Raw genomic sequence first — 19,289 nt, forward strand, 5'->3', positions numbered from 1 at the left:
GGAGGTTCCATTTCTTCATTTGGCAAGCAAATGACAAATACCTCTTGAGCAACTTCTCTGTATCGGGCACTGTACTAGGTACAGAGAATAAAGCTATGACCAAGGTATGTTGTCCTCTCTCAAGGACCTCAGTCTAATACAGGAAACTTGCATATTCCAAAATGTCCTAGCAATCAGTTTGGTCTGTACCCAGCTATCTAGGAGTGCAGGGGGCAGGGGGACAGGCTGAATTATATCTATGGCATCAAGCCCTTAGTCTAGATACCAGGCCAGTTTCCTCAAAGGAAACTAAGCAAACCAAAGACCTTAGCAATTTCTATAGAAGCTCCAGAGGCACCAACCCACCCCAACTCCCTGAGCGCTCACTTACCTCCCTGACTGGCTGGTCTTCCTGTTTCCTGTTATTGGATTCCATTTGTCCCCAGGAAATTCCTGTAAAGAAAAATCCTGATAAGTTAGAAAGCTTTGAACAGCCAGGTATCTAGACGGCCTCAAAAATGTGAAGAGGTCAGGAGCCGGTGTCTGGCCCAGCCCCCCAGCTTGTTCCTTCTACTCTGCTATGCAGGCTGAGAAATTTGTACCTGGAGGGCTGCCTTTCTGTCGGGAGGCTTGCTAAACTGCTGCAGACATGAAGAGACTAAGGGAGCACTTAGGGACCTGGACACCGTGGTCTAGAAATGCTGTTTCCCTCTTTCTCCACTCCCCTCCCAAACCACATTAAAAACCAGTTTAGTATGTTTGCTGTTTGCCCTGGCTCTTGCCTGCACAGAGAGATGGAGGTCTTTTTGTTTGTTCTGCTGGGTGAACCTGCTCATTCCTCCTGCCTCTTCCAACAGAGAAAGCATCTTCTTGGAAGCCCTGACCCTTGAGGGGGGCTTTGAGGGCAGAAGCTCTGGCTGCAGCAACCCTCTCCCCAGGTGAGGCAGAGGGACAGCAGGTATGCCAGCACGCCTCCAACTGCAGTGGCTCCTCCTTCTCTGCCCACATCTGCTGGCAGGGGCTGAGGTGGGCCCATCTCTGGGGAATATGAGTGCAGGTTGCCACAGTCCCTACATTACAGGAGCAGACTCTCTACCCTGGGCATTTTTTCCTTAAGGGCCATGTCCAAGCAACTCTTTTTTTTCTAGGCCAAGCCATATGTGCCATTTGTAAAACTGTCCATGCCTTCCTATTTTAGCTCCAAACTGAATGCAAATTAGCCTTTCAGATTCTCTCTTTGTATCCAATACTCCATACCTAGAGACTCAGAGTTTAGTTCAATGGGAATGCAGTTTTTCCTAAATTTCACTGATCTTCCAAACTCCCTCTTTCTCCAATGCTACCATTATTAGTCCCATTCAAAGTTTTATTACCTTTGCCCCAGTAGGTCTCCCTACTGGAAGTAAGACGCCTGGTGAAGCAGAATAAACATAGATCCTTGGCGCAGTCACACTGGCTAAGACACTTAATAGTGGTGTTATTTGAGGTTATTCATATTACCTCCTTGAACCTCACCTCAGTTTCCTATATGGGTGACCAGTAGTGATAATAAATAAGATATGCAGAGAGAACTCCTAGCACATTGCTTGGCACATAAGAGGCTCTGGATGTTAGCAGCAATGCAAAAGTTGAGGTTTATTTCTTGGCTTCAGCTTTTAAAGGACCACAGCAGTCCCTGCCTATATCTGGCATGTCAGAACAGCTCTAACCACTTGTACTTTAGACTCTGCCTCGATGCCCTTGTGAGATGTTCCTGCCTGCAAAGACACCATTACTTGTTCAACCACAGTGGGGGCCAGGATTTCCTGTCCATGCCCTGTCTAGCCCTGCGGACGTGCTCAGTAAATAGCAGTGGCCAAACCAAAGTCCTATACCAACTCCCAACCACCTTCCCAGGTCCACAGTATCACTCTACTTTTTTTTCCCTAAGCCACATAGGTTCCTGGTACATTGCTTGCACCCTTTGAACCAAAGAGGCAGTTATCCCCACGGCTTGCTGCAAATGGAGATTGTGATGGGAACTTGCTGTCCCAGTGGAAGTGATACTGCTAGAGGGCATCCGGCCACACTAGAGAGGGCCTGGGCTTTGCAATCAGCTTATGGAGAGGCAGTGTAGCACAGTCAGGAGCTTGGCCTCTGGAGCTTGATAGCATGGATTCAAATCGCACACCTGCCTTTCACTTGCGGCCTCAGGCAAGCCATTCAACTTCTCTTTATCTCAGTTTCCCCAACTACATAACAGTATAATCACGATAATAATATTGCTTGAGAACTCAATGACTTGATACATGTAAAGCATCTAGAATAGTACCTGGTGCCCAGTAGACACTGAGATGCTAGTTACTGTCATGTTATTCAAATTCTGGCTCTGCCACTTGCTAGATGTGTGACCTCTCTGAGCCTTGGCTTTCTCAGCTTCCTCAGCTGTAAAATGGGAGATCCTATTATAACTTATCCCATACAATTGGTAAGTGAAATAATTTGACAATGAATGAAAAACAAGCTGGTATGAAGGATGTGAGTGCATGCTGATTTCAGTCTTCACAGCACTGAACAGGAGCCAATTAGTTCACCAACCTCGTCCAGGGGCATTAGGAGCAGGATCTCAGCCCTACTTCAGATAGCTACCACCACAAGTACCTGAGTCATCAGAGCGATGGCATCTTAACCCATGCTGCAAGTTTTTCCCATTTCTTGAGGGGGGTGGAGTAGGAGTGGAAGGTTCAGATGATGGGCAGAAATGGGCATGTGGTGTCTCCTAGGCAGCCATCCACGTGTCGGAATGCGTAGTATCTAAGCAGACCTGCTTAGCTGGTCTAACAAGCATTAGGAACCCAAGGTATCCCTCCCTCAGAGTACAAAAAATAGAGGCATGGTATAGGCACAGCCTCACCCGCATGCATTACTGCTGCCAATTGCTGCAACCTGCAAATCGTACCTCCATCTCTTATAGAGTTGCTGGTCCTGGGCTGACACCGCTGCAGCCGTCATCTCCTCACTTCCCCCGCCCCACTCACCCCCAATCTCAGCCCTCTTTGTCTACTGTCTATCTGTGAGTCCTTCTTCCAGCAAAAGTCTCTCAAGCTAAGCCAAAATGTCCCTTTAAGAGATGATAACTCACTTATAAGATGATTACAATCTGGCAGTCACTGCTCTGAGTCTTAAATGTGTTACATCACTTAATCCCCACAACCAACTTATGAAGTAGGTGTTGTTACTACCCCCATGCTTTTAGATGGGAAAGCTTAGGCATTGTAAGTTCGGGGGAAGAAATTCAAAACCAGGCAGTCTGGTTCCAGCTTCGGTGCCCTTAAAACCATTATTTTATATTTCCTCTCCTCTTTTTTTCAACATTATGAATATATTCAAACATACAAAAATGTTGAAAGAAGTTCACAGTGATCACCCATATACCCAGCACCTAGATTCTACAATTAACATTTTGATATATTTGCCTTATCATATATCCATTTACTCCTCTATCCATCTACCAATCCATCTTAAAATCCTGGTGCATTTTAAAGTAAGTTGAAAACAACTATATCCCCATAAATTTTAAAATGTAAATGAAATGGACAAATTTCTTGAAAGACACACACTACTAAAGCTTACTCAAGAAGAAATAGATGACCTAAATGTCCCCAAATCTATTAAAGAAATTGAATTTGTAGTTAAAAAGCTTTCTACCAAAAAACCTCCAGGCCCAGATGGCTTCAATGATGAATTCAAGCAAACATTTAAGGAAGACATTTTATACAAACTCTTCCTGAAAATAAAAGAGAAGGGAATACATCCCAACTCATTTTTTAAGGCTAGCATTACCTTGATACAAACAAACAAACAAACAAACAAAAAACAGAAAAAGATGTTATAATAAAACTATAGACTAAAATCCCTGATAAACATAAGGGCAAAATCCTTAACAAAATATTAGCAAATCTAGTAACATATAAAAGGATAATACATCATGACCAAGTGGGATTTATCCTGGCAATGCTAGGCTTCTATTTATTTTAAAAATCAATCAGTGTCATTCACCACATCAGTAGACTAAAAGAGAAAAACTATATGATCATCTCAACAGATACAGAAAAAGCATTTGAAAAAAAATACAACATCCACTTCTGATGAAAACTCTCAGTAAACTAAGAATAAAAGAGATTTTCCTCAATTAAAGGGCACCTACAAAAAAATCCTACAGCTAACATCAAACTTTATAGTCAAAGATTAAGAAAAAAGCTACAATGTCCACTCTTACCATTTCCTCCAAACATTGTATTGAAGGTGAGAGTGCAATAAGGCTCTTCTCTCTCCCAGAAAAGGGCATGTACAGGAGAAAGGAAGATACTAAATTCTATTTGGAGATGGCATGATTGTGTATGTAGAAAATGTTTTATAATCCACCAAAAAGCTATTAGAACTAATAAGTGAGTTTGGCAAGGTTGCAGGATACAATGTCAATACACAAAATTCAATTATATTTCTATAGACTAGTAATCAAGAATTTCAACTTGACATTAAGAAAATAATACTCTTTATAATAGCATCTAAAAACATAAAATCTTAGGGACAAATATCCCTGGTGGTTGAGTGGCTAGGATTCGGTGCTTTCATAAAACCTCAGGGACAAATATAACAAAATATGTACAAGATTTGTATGCTGAAAACATAAGTTGAATACAGCAGTACACTTCAAAAACACTTCAGCATACATATTAAATAAAGTTTAATATTTGTTTACAACATTTTTAGGCAAAATTTACTTCCAGTGAAATGCACAAATACTAAGTGCATTGGCTGTCTAGGAGCCTTGCTATACATTTGTTGAGTTCTGACAGGTACATATGTTTAACTCAAACTCTTACCAAGATATAGAACATTGTCACCACCCCACAAGTTCCCTCTGCCCTTTTCCAGTCAATCTCTGTGCCACCTCCCATTGGCGAGCAGTGTTCTGAATTTTTTCCCCCATAGAATAGCTGTTTTAGAATTTCATATAAAAGGAATTGTAGAGTTCATAGTCTTTTGTGTAAGGCTTCTTTCACTCTTGAAGTTCCTTTTTACCAAGAATATATATTGAGCAAATTCAGATACTAAGTCATTTCGAAAGTGTCTGTGTATGCAACAGCTGAACACAGGAATTAACTTCTGGTTTGAATGCACCGGCCAAAAGATGGCATCAGGGATGCCATGGGGAAGTAATCTGGCAGTGAGTAGGCAAGGACCTAGGGAGTCCTCCCAGAAGTAGCCTGGGGGATGGTGGTAGCTTGTGTTATGGTAATAGGTCATAACCGGGATATAAGAGCAGCCAGTTTAGACCTGGGTCTCCAACAGAGACAGGATGGAGAAAGGGGAAAGGATTTGTCTTTTTAAAAACCCAACAAGTCAGATCTCTGAAAGCAAAGCCTGGGGATATTTGCAAGTTTTGCATCTCTAAATACTTCTGAAGTAGAAAATGGGAGGCAATAAGTGATATTTTGTATCATGCACTGGGCCTAGAACTCCATAGACACAATCTCATTTGATTCTCACAAGTGATCCATGAGGTAGCCATGATATTCCTCCATTTTAGAGATGAGGTAGTGAGACTCTTCTTAATACTGGCTATTTTATGACAGAAAAATTATTTTTTCCCTTTAGAATTACATACTTCAAATTTGTGCGGTTGAATGACTTGCTTTGGGTCACTCAGATATCAATTTTATAGTCAGGATATAAATCTCAGTTGTGCCCATTTTATGAAGCAAAAGTTACTTTTATCTAACCCTAAAGATGAGACAACTGCAATTTTGGTGGCTGAGTATCTTATTCAAGGTTACTAAGCTAACAACTACTGAAGCCAGTGCTGTACAGTTTCAAGGAATTATAATTGTTATATTTTTAAATAATTTACCTAGCTTTCTCCTCTCAAAGACAATAATGAAGGTTACCCACCCAAGAACCAAGTCCTCACCTGCACTGTCACCTTCCTGGGTTTCCAAGTGTTGCCAGGTGCCAAGCTGCTGTCCTCGAGGGTACTGTGCTGAGGATTATGATAGCAAACTGAACACCGAATGCATTGGTGGTGGTGGCACCGGCAGTTGTAGCAATTTGGCATCATATTTCTCTTTAGCAAGGCAGGGCAGATTTCCCCAGAACAATAAATGCAAGGATCACGGACTAGAGCTCCTTGAACACTGCAGGAGTAAGAGCAGGTCCTGTGGTAATCAAAATCACCACAGCGTAGTGGCTTACAACACATGGAATTTTCTAGACCTTTGCTTGCAAAACATTCTGAGTAAGTGGGAGTTTCTGACTGAAGGGGTGACATGGAATGATATGATTGGTCTGTGGCATGATATGGTTGGTCTGCGGAATGATATGATTGGTCCATGGGATGGCGCCTCAATTCCCTATAGCTGGAGCTCATTGGCTGGAAGTTTTGGTCTATAGGTTTTGGTCTCTGGGTAAAAGTCTTGTTGCTATGAGTGGTTAAACTTGGCAAATGAGATGTAGATAAGGATTTGCTACTCTCTTCAAAGAACTTTCTTCTGTCTGCAAAAGGCAAGAGGATGGCATCCTCCCCAGCTTGAGCAGTAGAAGCCTTCAATTCCTTGTTGTCACCTGGGTTGGAAGGGCCTTCCATGGCTACTGCCACAAGTGGCTGTGAATTATGCTCTGGAGACCATCTCCAATGACCTCCACGGACTCCACAGTGAGCATGTGTTTTCTCAGGGTCTGAGGAGGATGGGTCAGGTGCTTTCCACCAGGTGTTCAGGCCCAAAGAGGACTGGCCAGGCCTCTGGCCAGGGCTTATTCGTCCCTCTAAGCCTGTCCTAGATTCATGGCTCTCAGGGGCTTGGCTGAGGCACTCGGAAGACCTAGCTCTGAGCATCATGCTTTTGTTGAAGAGCTTGTCTCTGGGGCTGGGAGGTTTTTTACATGAAGATAGAAGAGATGTGTTAGAGGCAGTGAGTGGAGGACTTTCTGGGGGCTCCTGGGTCTCTTCCACTGGCTCCTTAGTGTCACACAGCTGTGACAAGGGACCCTTGCTTTTCTGGAGCTGGGCCTTCCTCCTCTGAATTTCATTACGCAGATTGGTAGCAAAACGCTCACTCTTCCGCCGGTTTTGGATCGAGCGGCCCCGGGTCCCTCCACTTCGCCTACCACCCATCCGGCTGCACTCCTTGGGCTCGCTGTCCCCTTCTTCACCTGCCTCTGTGCCACTAGCTACTTTAGTGGTTGAAGAACAGTCCCTGGCTTGTTGAACAAGGGAGCCAGAGGCAGAGGGTTGCTGGTTGGCCAATTCACTGCCTGCTCTGCTTGTTCTGTTTGGGTCCAGGAAACCTTTTTCTGAGGGGTGTCCATCAGCCTCTCCCTGTGGGGGACTGCTTTGGCTCTGGTGTCCCAAAACTAAAGACCTGTCATCCACTTGTCTGGTCTTTCTTTCTTTGCTGGACTGGTCATGGGTTCCTCCTGTAGGGGGGCATGGACTTTTCTTCCCTTTGTGGCTGCTGTGCAAAGGGGACAGAGTCCACTGGTGCCCATCCTGTCCGGGTGGGAGCTCCATCCCTTTGCTGCCCCTGGTATCAAGGTGTACATGCTGCAGGTGGGATGCCAGCAGCTGTTCAGGGGCACTATGGCGATGCCCTGTGGGTCCTATGAGATGTGGAGGTCTGCCAAAAGAAGCCTTAGCTAGCTCTGCAGAAGCCTCATTGAGTGGGTTGGAATCCATGCTGGAAGCTCTGTCACAGGCTTTTGGGGATCCAACAGCTTTGGTTGAGGCCTGCATCAGTAGATGCTCAGAGCCCTGTTGGCTGGATTCAGGAGGCTGACTGAACTCACAGTTCTGATGGCCCTCACTTGTCACTTGGTCATGCCCACTGAGGCAACAGAACCTATTAGGGTTCCTTGCGGGTAGCACAGGCTCTAAGCTCAGTTTCTCCTTCTGTGGCAAGGGGACCACAGGCTCAGATGCCCTGCGCTGCTCTCCATTGAGGAGTTGGGCTCTGGAGGCCTGAAGGCTGTCCCGCCTCACTGGAGGTTGTGGTGGGCCCCTGACTGCTTTGGCAGGCCCTGACTGGTATCCCTCCTGTGGACGGGATGACATCTGAGAGCTGGGGGTCAGGTGGCCCCCACTGGTGCGACGACTACCTCCTGAGGTCTCAGCCACATTAGGCCGGCCACTGGGGGCCTTAGTTGGCCCTGGGCCTTGCATGATGCAGTCTGTAGAGGCTGGCTCCTCTGGCCTGAGGGAAAGGGCACAGTCAGAAGCATTTGAGCTGGCCGAGAAGGAGCTGTAGGCTGAGTCACGCTGGTTAGGGTACATGTTCTGGTCAATAGGCAACAGATGGCTCTCATAGGTGGCTTGGCCTGGTTGCTCCAGGCTCTCCATGCTGCCAATGGAGCTGCTCTTCTCGGTGCTGCAATGCCGGGAGAGTGGACACCACTGCACACACACGTCACTGTAAGACACAGGGCATACTGGTTAGTTAGCGAAGTCATGGCCAGCCCTACTATAGGAGAGGACAGGCCAGCCCAGAGGTACCCATGCCACAAATGAGAGGAGGGTAGGCAAAAAAAAAAAAAAAAAGGGAAGAAAGGGAAACAGGGAAGAAGATGGACATTGGGGTGCCTCAGGGGCTTAGTAAAATGGGACACAAGATGATATATGGAAAAAAGATGGGGAAACACCCCAAAGACTAAAAGTGGGAGAACTCTATGGGGGTTATCCTCTATTTCCCTGACATTAGCAAGTCTGAAATTGCTTCTAGGCTGTCCCTAGGGAGTCAGCATGTGGCTCCCTGCCAAAAGAGACAATCACAGAATATCAGCATTAGAGAGGGGCCCTAAAGGGCTGATTCAATTGTAGCCGGACCATTTTGTAAATAAATCAGTGATTCTCAAACTTGAGCATGTGCGTCAGAATCACATGGAGGGCTTGTTGAAACACGGGTCACTCGTCCTCATCCTAGAGCTTTAGGTCTCGGTGAATCCTGAGAATTTGTACTTCCAACAACTTCCCAGGTGCTGCTGGGGCTGCTTGCTCATCCAGCAATCACACTTTTGAGAACCACTGGTGTAAAGCAAGCCCAGCAAAGGGAAGTGATTTTGAGATGGTGATTTACTCAAGAACACCCAGCTCTAACTACTGGCACAGACAGGGCTGTAATTCAGGTGTTCCCCTATTCTTTTCTTGATAATAGCAATCCTGACTATTTACTGAGGACCTACAATGTGCCAGACACTTTACAAGGTTTCATTTCAAGCTGCAGAGGACAGATCTTTTTTTTTCTTTTCCAACCTTTATTTTAGATTCCGGGGGTACACGTACAGGTTTGTTACAAAGGTATATCACATGATGCTGAGGTGTGGAGTACAATTGAACTCATCACCTGGGAAGTGAGCAGAGTACCCAACAGGTAGTTTTTCAACCCTTGTCCCACTTCATTTCTCCCTGCTTTTGTATTCCCCAGTGTCTATTGTTCCCATCTTTATGGGACAGATTATTATCTACACTTTACAATGGAAGAATCTTAAGCTTAGAGAGGTAAAGTAAACTGACAAACTCACTAAGCTGCTAAAGAAGCACAGCTGGAATCTGAATCAGGCCTGAGTCCAGTGTCTTAGCGCTACTGTCATATGGTCTTTTAAATAGGAATAATAGTAATAGCTATATCAGAGGGTTGATGTGTAGATAAAGCAGATAGTAAATGTAAAGTCCTTACCACAGCCCAGGTACCTAGCAAGGGTTCAATACATGGCAGCTGCTACTCTCTTGATTATTAGTTTTTGTCATCAGGATCCTCTCTAATACTAGTATTGATAGTATAGGGGCCTCTGCCCACCCACGCCTCCCCCAACTCCCACAGCAAAGCCAAACCTGGAAGACCAAGGGAAGGGCTAGGATCAGATGCAATCTTCAATTTTAAGTACCATTTCCCAAACACAAAGCCAAACTGAACCAAGTCATGCCAGTAACTCCCTTTGACTAGAACCCGAGAGGTTGCAGGCTGCTCTCAGAAAGGCCATAGTCTAGAAAGCCAGAGTTGAACTGTGGCAGCAGCCCATGAGACCCTCAGGTCAGTTTCTGCTCATTCTTGCTCCCTGCCTTGCCCCTTAGTCAGTCAGCTCACTTGTTCTCTGGGCAAGGAATCCATCAATTTCTTATTGGCAAGGGAACCTGCTACCCACTCCACCACTATTCCTGCTGAAAAGAACAAAAACAAAAACAAATCCTCACTCAAACAGGAGCCAAGCTCAAGAATGTCAAAGTGTGTTTCTGCATATTCTTCCAGAACAAAACTGCCTGTGCCCTGAGCCCTTGGTTTCCAAATAAAGTCACCGAATTGGGGTAAACTCAACCCATAGTTTCTCTGAACCTGCAACAGAAATCCCTTCTTGGAGGGAAGCTCTTGTGGAAGGGAAAAGGCAGTGAAGGGCAGCACCTTTGCTGGCTCTCAGCCTGAAGAAAACGTTGTCTGCCTCTTGGGCAACTGTTTCAACAATGGTTATTCAGGAAGGTCCCTATTTTGAAGGCTTTGGCTATGTGACAGAGGTAATAAAGACCAGATAAGGGCACCAGTGAGTCGCCATTGACAGAGAAGCAGGCAAGAACTGAGCCCTGGGATCCTCCTACATTAAGAGACAGGAGAATGAAAGGAATTAGGAAAAGAGATATGGAGAAAGAACAGCTAGTGAAATAGAATGAAAAGCAGGACAGTGTGGTGTCTTGTAAGCCCAATGAGGTGTTTCAAGGAAACATTGTCCAGAAGGAAAGGGACTAGCCCAAAATCACAGAGAATTAGCAAGAGACTAGGACTTGAACTCAGGTACTCTGGACTCCCACTTGCTTTTCCATTATAGTACTTGAGGCTCTAACATCCAACAGGGACTAGAGCAGAGGAGGAGGAGTGTCCAAGTTGTCTACCCTCCAGCCTGTCTTGAGGGGAGGGCTCTAGACTCACCTCGTGTTGCAGCCGGAATGCCAGGACAAGCTGAAGGCTTCAGAAGGGAAATGCATGGTGGTGGCTGCTTCAGGGCATCCCTCCAGCAGCTTGGCCACATGCCATGAGTGCGGCCTACTGACAGGGGCGTTCCTCCTACAGCAAGAAAGGGACAGGAAGTGGGCTGAAGGAACCAGAGCTGAAATCACTTCCCAGGCAGCTTCCGCCCCACCCCCTCTTTTCCTTCAGTAAAGTAGAACATCTTGCAAGGAACTGGTGTGGGAATCTTAGTGGCCCTCCTGAGCTCCTAGTTCTCAAGTCTCCTTCATTCTGGAGATATGGAATGTCAGCTTCATAGGGCTGCTTTGTTCACAAGAGTATCCTGAGCACGTATCACAGTGCTGGACACATAGTAGATGTTCAATAAATATTTGTGGAATAAATGAGTGCTGCTGCCTAATGAACAGTGAGCACATCCTCACTTCTCTTTGAGAAAGAAAATCAATCTGGTCAATCTTCCCATTTTTCTCTGAGAAAGGAATGGGCAAGTGATTGAAAAGTTTGAACAGGTCAACACTGGGCTGTCAATTCTCCAATTTTTAGCCATTCATTGAATAAGCATTTGTTGTATGTTTACTGTGTGTCCTCTACGTGTAACTCTGGGATTACAGAGATGAATCCAATACAGTCTTTGCTCTTGAGAGCTTACAGACTAATGGGAGAGACAGAGCTGGTTCAAACAAAGCATGGGATAGGTATTGACAGAGTGAAAGATAAGATGGGTACAGAGGTGAGACACCTGAGTTGGTAGGCAAACTGGTGGCAGGAAGCCCCCACTCCTGTGAGGGAAGATAGAACAAAGTGGTGAATGCACCATGTTAGGCTGACAGAGGAGATTGGCTGCTCAGCAGGTCAGGGGTATATAAAGGGAAATAGGCCTGAGGCCACGACCCTGAATGCAGCCACAACTTTTGCACTGACTGCCACATACAGGACCCATCGCTGTCCCCTGGCATACTTTGCATGAGCAGTTGCCACCCTTGCGAGTGGGGAAGAGTAGTGTGGTGAAGAGTACATGTGGAGCATGGATAATGCCAGGAGATAAAAAGGTGATTGATGGGAGGGAGAATGACAGAAGGAGGGAGAGTAGAGAGAGAATGGAGAGAGAGAGATGCTGGAAGCGCCAGGCAAATGATAGAGATAAGAAGGAGAGATGATAGAGGGGAAAATAAATGACAGAAAAAGAGAAAACTCTGAGAAAGATTGTAGAGAAACATATAGTAGAGAGAAATGGATGATAGAGAAAGAGATGAATGGCAGAGTAAAAGAAACATGATAAATAAGTAGATGATACAGAAGTAAATAGAAAAATTATTTTCATCAATTTATTCATATTTACTGTGCCAGGGTCCAGACTAGGCACTGGTAGTACAGGGTTGAATAGGATAAGGGCCCCTGCCTTCAACAAGCTGGCTATATGGTGAGATAAAGCAGCTCTCTACCTCCCAGGAGCATTCATGGTCACACTCAAGCTGGAGGATTCCATCCTAGCTGGAAATGCCCCTCACCCCAGCAGAAGCACAGAAGATCTCAGCAGTACAAGGCTCTAGAGGGCTAAGGCCTAAAAAGATAGTCTTCAGAAGAATGGCCTTGCTGGGGAAAACAAGGATTGAGTGGTAATAGGCCAGACACAGACCAGGAGGTATAGCAGGAAGGGCAGGGGAAGCTGTTTGTCAAAGGCCAGGAAGTAGAGCCACAGGTCAGCAACAGTGGCTAAGATTTAAGCGGAGGAAAGCCAGGTGAAGCCCCTAGCTTTGTAATCACATTGTTCTATTATTGATTTCAGAGTGCCCAGAGTGGGGGCTGAAGGCACAAGGAGACCTTGGGGGCTATGCTTGCTCTGGAGTCCTACACACAAAGCCACACTGCCGGGAAATCTCTCCAGCTGCTGCTACCAGGTAGTTATCTGGTCAACAACTATTTGTCAAGCATCTACCAGTAGTAGTACTATGTACCATGGGTATCTACTATGTCCTACGCTTTTAGACACTGAGGATATAGTGGTGAACAGGGTATCCTTCCTATTTCAAGCCTTTTTCCATATTTAGGATTCTTGAGTTCTGGGTTTAAAGTGCGGGCAGTCAGCCTTGGTGCCACCTTCTCCCTAACCATCCAATCCCACACTGAGTTCTACTGAGTCTTTTTTTTATGATGTTTCTCTGGCCCTGGTTTGCTCTCTCTCTCTCTCTCTCTCCCTACCCCCGCCTCCATTTTCACTGTGGCCATTAGACAGAACCACAGCTCTTCTCCCAGAACCCACCACCAGCAGCTCCTGTTCTAGTCCAGGCCCTTGAAACTTTATGCCACAAATACTGCAGAAGTCTGCCGGCCTGTCTGCCTTGTTCTACCTCCAGTCACTGCTTTTAGGTCATATCATGTTAAACGCCAACTGAATTGGGGTACTCTCCTATTCAAGAATCTTCACTGGCTCCCTATTTCTTACTCTGTCCCACATCAAACATAAACTAGATCAGTTTCAAAGTCTTCAATAAGCTATCTTTACCCATCAGCTCAGTCTCCCATTTCTCTGCTCCAATCACAGCCTGCAACCAGCTCTGTCCCTTCCTGATTCTGTGCCTTTGCTGTTGATATTCCTGTCGATCTAACACAGGCTCTGGGGTCAGACCACCTTTGTTTGAATCCCAGCTCTACCACTCATTAGCTCTGTTGCTGTAGACAGGTGACTTCACTTCTCAGAGCCCTAGTTTTCATGGCAGTAAAATGTGGATAATAGTACCAAATGGGATTGTTGAAAGATCAAATGAGACAGTGCAAGTGCTTTGAATCAGGCCTGGCAAGGCTTCGACCAATCATAGTTATGACTATGACTGTTCCCTCTGCCTGGAATGCCCCCTCTCCTTTTGTTAACCTAAATCCTACCTGTTCTTCAAGGTACTGCTCAAGTACCATCTCCTCCAGGAAGCTTGTTCAGGGTAATCTAGCCCTCACAATTGGGTCCATAATAATATGATATTTGATATTGCCCATCATCATTTCATGTGTGTCAGTCTCATCTCACCAACTATACCAAGCCAGTAGGCAATGGGTGAAAAATGAGTGAGACAGATGTAGGTTCAGATCCCCTCTGCCACTTTAGATGTGTGTATCTGTAAGTTGCTTAACCCATCTGAAATTTAGTTTTCTTATCTGAGAAAGGAAACAATAATTCCTATCTGGCTAGGTGACTGTGGGGATTAGAGATAGTATTCTCAAAGCATCTGGGACACAGCCTGATGCACAGCAAGTGGTCAGTAAGTAGCAGGTACTATAATAATGGTTATTAGCTCGGACTTGTACCTTTTGATGGCTCAAGAGTACCCACACCTAGGGTACCATCCACTGTTGAGGTTCTACTGTACCGCTACCTTGCCACACTGTGAAATATACCTTACAAAGACTCTTACTATTTTTTTTTTTTTGAGACGAAGTCTCATTCTTGTCGCCAAGCCTGGAGTGCAATGGCACAATCTTGGCTGACTGCAACCTCCGCCTCCCTGGTTCAAGCAATTCTCCTGCCTCAGCCTCCTGAGTAGCTAGGATTACAGGCATGTGCCACCATGCCCAGCTAATTTTGTATTTTTAGTAGAGATGGGGTTTCACCAGGTTGGCCAGGTTCATCTCGAACTCCTGACCTCAGGTGATCCACCCGCTTCGGCCTCCCAAAGTGCTGGGATTACAGGCGGGAGCCACCGCGCCTGGCTGGCCCCTTACTCTTTCTAGGGTTTCTCCAGGAGTAGGAAACAATCCCAAAGTAGACAGAAGAGGGAAGTGGGGGCTTTTAGGACACAGAGAAAACTAAAGACTGGAAGAAGAAAAATCCAAACAGAGGGAGCTGGAGCCAGAGCTAGAGCCTTCTAACCCTAGTTTGGGACAGGAGAATAAACTATCTATATGGTCTACTATTTGGCCTATTATTAGTTCGGAATAGCCCTAGACTTGAAGTCAGTCTACACTTGCATTCAAACTGTAGTTGTGTGGCCACGGGCAAGTCACTTCTGCGAGTTGCAGATTTTTTATCTGCAAAATGGGGAAGATGACCATCTGTTTTTCATGAGTTATGTTTTGGATTAAATGCAGTCCCATGTGTGAAATCAACCAGCATAGTGCCTGACATACTGTATAAACTTAAAGAAAACACACAGCAGGACCACTTATTGAACACTGAAGATGTGCCAGGCACTAAGCATTTCACATGCATTAACTGATTTAATCATCTCTCTAACCTTATGTGAAACAGTTTTATTATTGTTATTATTATTAAGACAGGGCCTCTCTGGCTCTGTTGCCCAGGGTGGAGTGCAATGGTACACTCATAGCTAACTGCAACCTCAAACTCCTGGGCATAAGCTATCCTTCTGTCTCAGCCTCCTGAGTAGCTAGGACTACAGGCTACAGGTGCATGCTACCGTGCCCAGCTAATTTTTTTGTATTTTTTGTAGAGATGGGGTTTCACCATGTTGGCCAGGCTGGTCTTGAACTCCTGGCCTCAAGCAATCTTCCTGCCTGAGCCTCCCAAAGTGCTGGGATTACAGGCATGAGCCACCATGTCCAGCTGGTAAAAGTTATTATCCCCACTTTACAAATGGAGAACCAGAGATGCATAAAGCTTAAGTGATTTGCCAAGAGCACATAGCTAACAACCAGCAGAATTGGGAATGAAACTCAGATCCTCCAGTTTTTTCCTAGGATACCACACGACCCCTCCTCTCCAAGGAAGAGTCTGTCTGAAAAAGCCTGTATTCCTGAGGTTTCCCATAGCAATTCCCTCAAGAAGCAGTCAGCAAAGGGAGGTCTCATTAGTCCTAGAGCTGAAACCATTCCCTCCATAGGCAGTGGGGAGAGAGAGGAGGAGAAACAAACAGAAAAGTAAGAAAATGCCTACGACCAACCATGCAGCTCTAGGCCAAGATGTGAAGGCAGTGACCCCAGTGCTTGCCTTTCTCCTAAGGCTGGCTCAGGCACTATCAATAAGCACACACCTCATCCCATCCTTCATTACTCCAAAATGCTTTTCTTAGGAAGCAAAAAGAAAGAGATATTGAAGAAAGAAAGCAAGAGGGGGAAGAGTGGCAGCAGCCATGGCTACTGGCTGTACCTACCATGGAAGTTGCCCAGGGTGGAGAGATGGCTTGGGAGAGAGCGGGGTATCCGGCTAGCTCAGACTCTCGTTGACAAACCCTCCAGCCAGCGTCCTCCCTTAGCTGGGACCCATCTGCCCTCCAGTTAAGACCTTCTGGGGGGAGGGACCATCAGCCCAAGATGCTGAGTGTGATCCAAGGGGCTCAGGCACAGTCAGGTTCCAGTTCTAAGAACAGGAAGGAGTAGCACTGCAGGCAAGGTATGACCATCAGCCTGGATGGACCTAGATATGGCCACAGCCTTAGGGAACGAAAGCCAGTGTCAAGAGCTGGATAGGAGTGAAGACGCTGCTCCAGGAACCAGCCAGCACCCTGGTGGCAAAGGGAAGGATGAAAGGCACTTCCAGCAGCATAAACAGCCCCCCCTGCTCCCTACTCCAACCTCCTCTGAGCCCTGGCCCACCCCCTCGGCAGCTCAGAGGCCAATAAGGAAGCTGGGCCCCCAGCCACTGCTAGAACTCAGGAAAGGAGCAAGGAAATGATGTTTGGGAAAGATAAAGCGGGTGTCTAAAAAGAATTTTTAAAAATACACGTAAGTGAGAGAGAAAAATACCCCAGACACATACACTTAAAAGAATTCCTGTGCTTCCTGGACTGAGTTGACCCCACCCAGCCATCTCTGCAGGTCCTCTGGGCCCCAGAAAAGTACAGATAAGCCAGGACTAGCAGCCTCCAGGTCCAGAGGAGTAGCACTCCAGCTGATTTTATATAGCTGGGGGCAAGTGACTGAGAGATTTTCCAAGGTGAAGGTCCTGGTGAGATACGAAGGCTCACAAACATTTTCGGATGTATTTACAGGGGTCTGCACTTCCTGTGGGGACTTGAGCAGATCCAAAGAAAACCCAATTTTACACCAGAGACTTCAACTCCAGAAAAGGTGCCCATTAGCAATGCTGGAAATGTGGTGTTTGGGGTCAGTGTCCCTGGATCTGCCATGAATTCACTCTGACCTCTGGCAACTTACTCCCACTCTCTTGGCTTCTGTTTCCTCCCTGTAAAATAAAACATTGAATTCAATCGTCACAAATGACCCTTCCCACTCTAGCATGCTATGATGTAGTAGTCCTAGGCCCCAGGCTGAGGTTCCAAATGATGCCATAAGTGATTAGCGCAGTAGCCAGAATCCAGAGCAGCCCTATGTGGATTTGTTGCACCCCCTAAGCCCAGGCTCAGGCACCAGGATTTAATTTATCTTGGGGAATTAGAGTCAGGGTTTTCCTTTCATTAACACTCCTAATTCCCTACTCCAGTTTCCCTTGGCCTCTGGCCTCAATTCCAGTAATTTCTGGCTCCTGAGAGGGCTTATGCAAACTCCCTTAGGACATGAAGTATGTATGCTAGGGCCTTTCCTCTCTGGGGAAATCATGCCTGGAGGCCCCTTCCCCTTTCTTCCCTCTGTATCTCACAGGAGAGTCTGGGTTGACTTTTATCAACTGTATAGAGGAAAGTTTGGGAGCTTTGAGGAGCATATGGATCTGGCTTACAGTCTCAGCTCTACCATTCACTAGTTGTTTGGCCTTGGGCATGTCACAGAACCTTGGTTTCCTCATCTATAAAACATGCCTGGCATGTGAAAGGCACTCAGTAAATGCTATCTGTTTTTAATATTACCCGTATGCAAAATAATAATGAGCGAGGTACCATTAGCAATAAGAAAACTGATTTCTTCAATCCAAATGAAGATAAAAGAGAAAGGACTAGTTAAGAGAAGGCTCAAACGCCAAACCCAGTACGCTCTGGAACAGCACTCTCAAATTGTAGTGGGCATACTAATTACCTGGGGATCTTGTTAAAATGCAGATTTTGATTCAGCGAGGCCCAGGTTCTGACTTTTAATAAGCTCCAGAGTGATACTGATGCTCCTGGTATGATAACCACATTCTGAGTGGCAGTATACCAGGACATAATCTGGTCCAAAAAATGCATCAGGTGAAAATCTCTTTTCATTTCATTCCTCAGGCCTGGGTGTCCGGCCGCCCTTGCTCTTCTGGTCGCCAAATGTCTTTCTCCTTTTGCTCAGTGGCCCAGCCCATGCAAACGCTTGCCTGAAGAAGTTTGCCAATCCCCACTTCCTAACAAAATAAAGAGCAACTGGTTTGTTATCAGTGTGACCCTGCCAGTGGCCAGGTGAGGCTGAAGAAATTGTGACTAGAGGTGCAAGCATGTTCATGGGGCTGGCTGAGGTAGGGAGAAAGGGTGCGAAGATGAGAGTTGGGATGTCATCAGATGAGGAGTAGGCAGGTGGGCACAGACAGTGTATACTCAAGAAATCCTTCATTGAGGGAAGATGAGAGAGAAACTTGAGCGGTTTAGCCAGTTTGGGATTTGGGGAAGAGGTTGGGAGAGCTGGTGGAGGGAAAAGGGCATATGCTCCCATTTAGCAGAGCTGAGTTCCAGATAACATGATCAAGTATGACCTCCTGTGCTCAGGGGACGGTAAAGATGACTGCTTCTTTTCCAAGTACTCAGGAGACGTGAACTTGGCATGGGGGCACAGGAGGGTGGGCACATGTAGCAGAAAAGCCAGAAGCTGGCTCCCAGGAGAGGCCTTATAAAGGCTCTTGTGAGAGGTGAGGGGTGGAGGTGGACCAATTCTGAAAGGAGTCAGTCTCCAGCTGCCCTAGTCAGCTGTCACCCCAGTATCTTCCGATAGCACCATCTGTCTTTGAGCCTGGCTCCCAGCAGACCCCTGAAGAGATACTTGGGAGAAGATGAGCAGAAAAAGAACCATGGCTCTGCTCTAACTTAGGGGAAAAAGGAAAATGTAACCCCTGTTGCTTGTGGTTGTGCTCAACCTGAGGCCTGGACCATAACAGAGTGTGGGTACTTTCCTCTTTTTAAAGTATTTGTATAAATAGAAGCACAAAATAACGTCCTTGATTAGCTCTGTTTATTTTCTGTGGCTCTTCCAGCCTCCCTCCAAACAGCACATTCCACCTGCCCCACACGAAGAAGCCCAAGCTCATTCTGGCAGGCTCAGCAGGAAGGGAAGCCCACAGACAAGCCGGGGAACAGAACAATGCATGGCTTGTTTATTTGACAGAAGAGGGGAAAAGCTGCCTGGTCACCATGGAGGGACACAGAGCTCTGAAGGCCCACCCCCACCCACTGTTGGCTGGGGTCCTTGCAGCCTGGTAATCAGGAAACCCTTCCTTATTATAGACCCAACCAAGGGGGGAAGTGTGTG

The 19,289-nt window shown here is 46.2% G+C and overlaps 1 protein-coding gene across 2 annotated transcripts in view; it reads right to left on the reverse strand.

Annotated features, from left to right (window-relative positions):
• The window catches only part of SHROOM4 (shroom family member 4), a 227,935-nt gene that overhangs the window by 40,982 nt on the left and 167,664 nt on the right, over window positions 1-19,289 (reverse strand). The window contains exons 1-4 of one of the 2 annotated variants that reach the window (XM_055375550.2): window positions 16,064-16,436; window positions 10,926-11,060; window positions 5,933-8,423; window positions 371-432 (exon numbers count right to left, since the gene is read on the reverse strand). In XM_055375550.2, coding sequence (XP_055231525.1) covers window positions 371-432; window positions 5,933-8,423; window positions 10,926-10,981 — 2,609 coding nt within the window. In that variant the 5' untranslated portion in view covers window positions 10,982-11,060; window positions 16,064-16,436. Of the gene's footprint in view, window positions 1-370; window positions 433-5,932; window positions 8,424-10,925; window positions 11,061-16,063; window positions 16,437-19,289 lie in introns of those variants that run through there. The other variant, XM_019019817.3, reaches the window with a different exon arrangement.

Source organism: Gorilla gorilla, chromosome X, assembly GCF_029281585.2.
Source record: "Gorilla gorilla gorilla isolate KB3781 chromosome X, NHGRI_mGorGor1-v2.1_pri, whole genome shotgun sequence".
Classification (NCBI taxonomy): domain Eukaryota; kingdom Metazoa; phylum Chordata; class Mammalia; order Primates; family Hominidae; genus Gorilla; species Gorilla gorilla.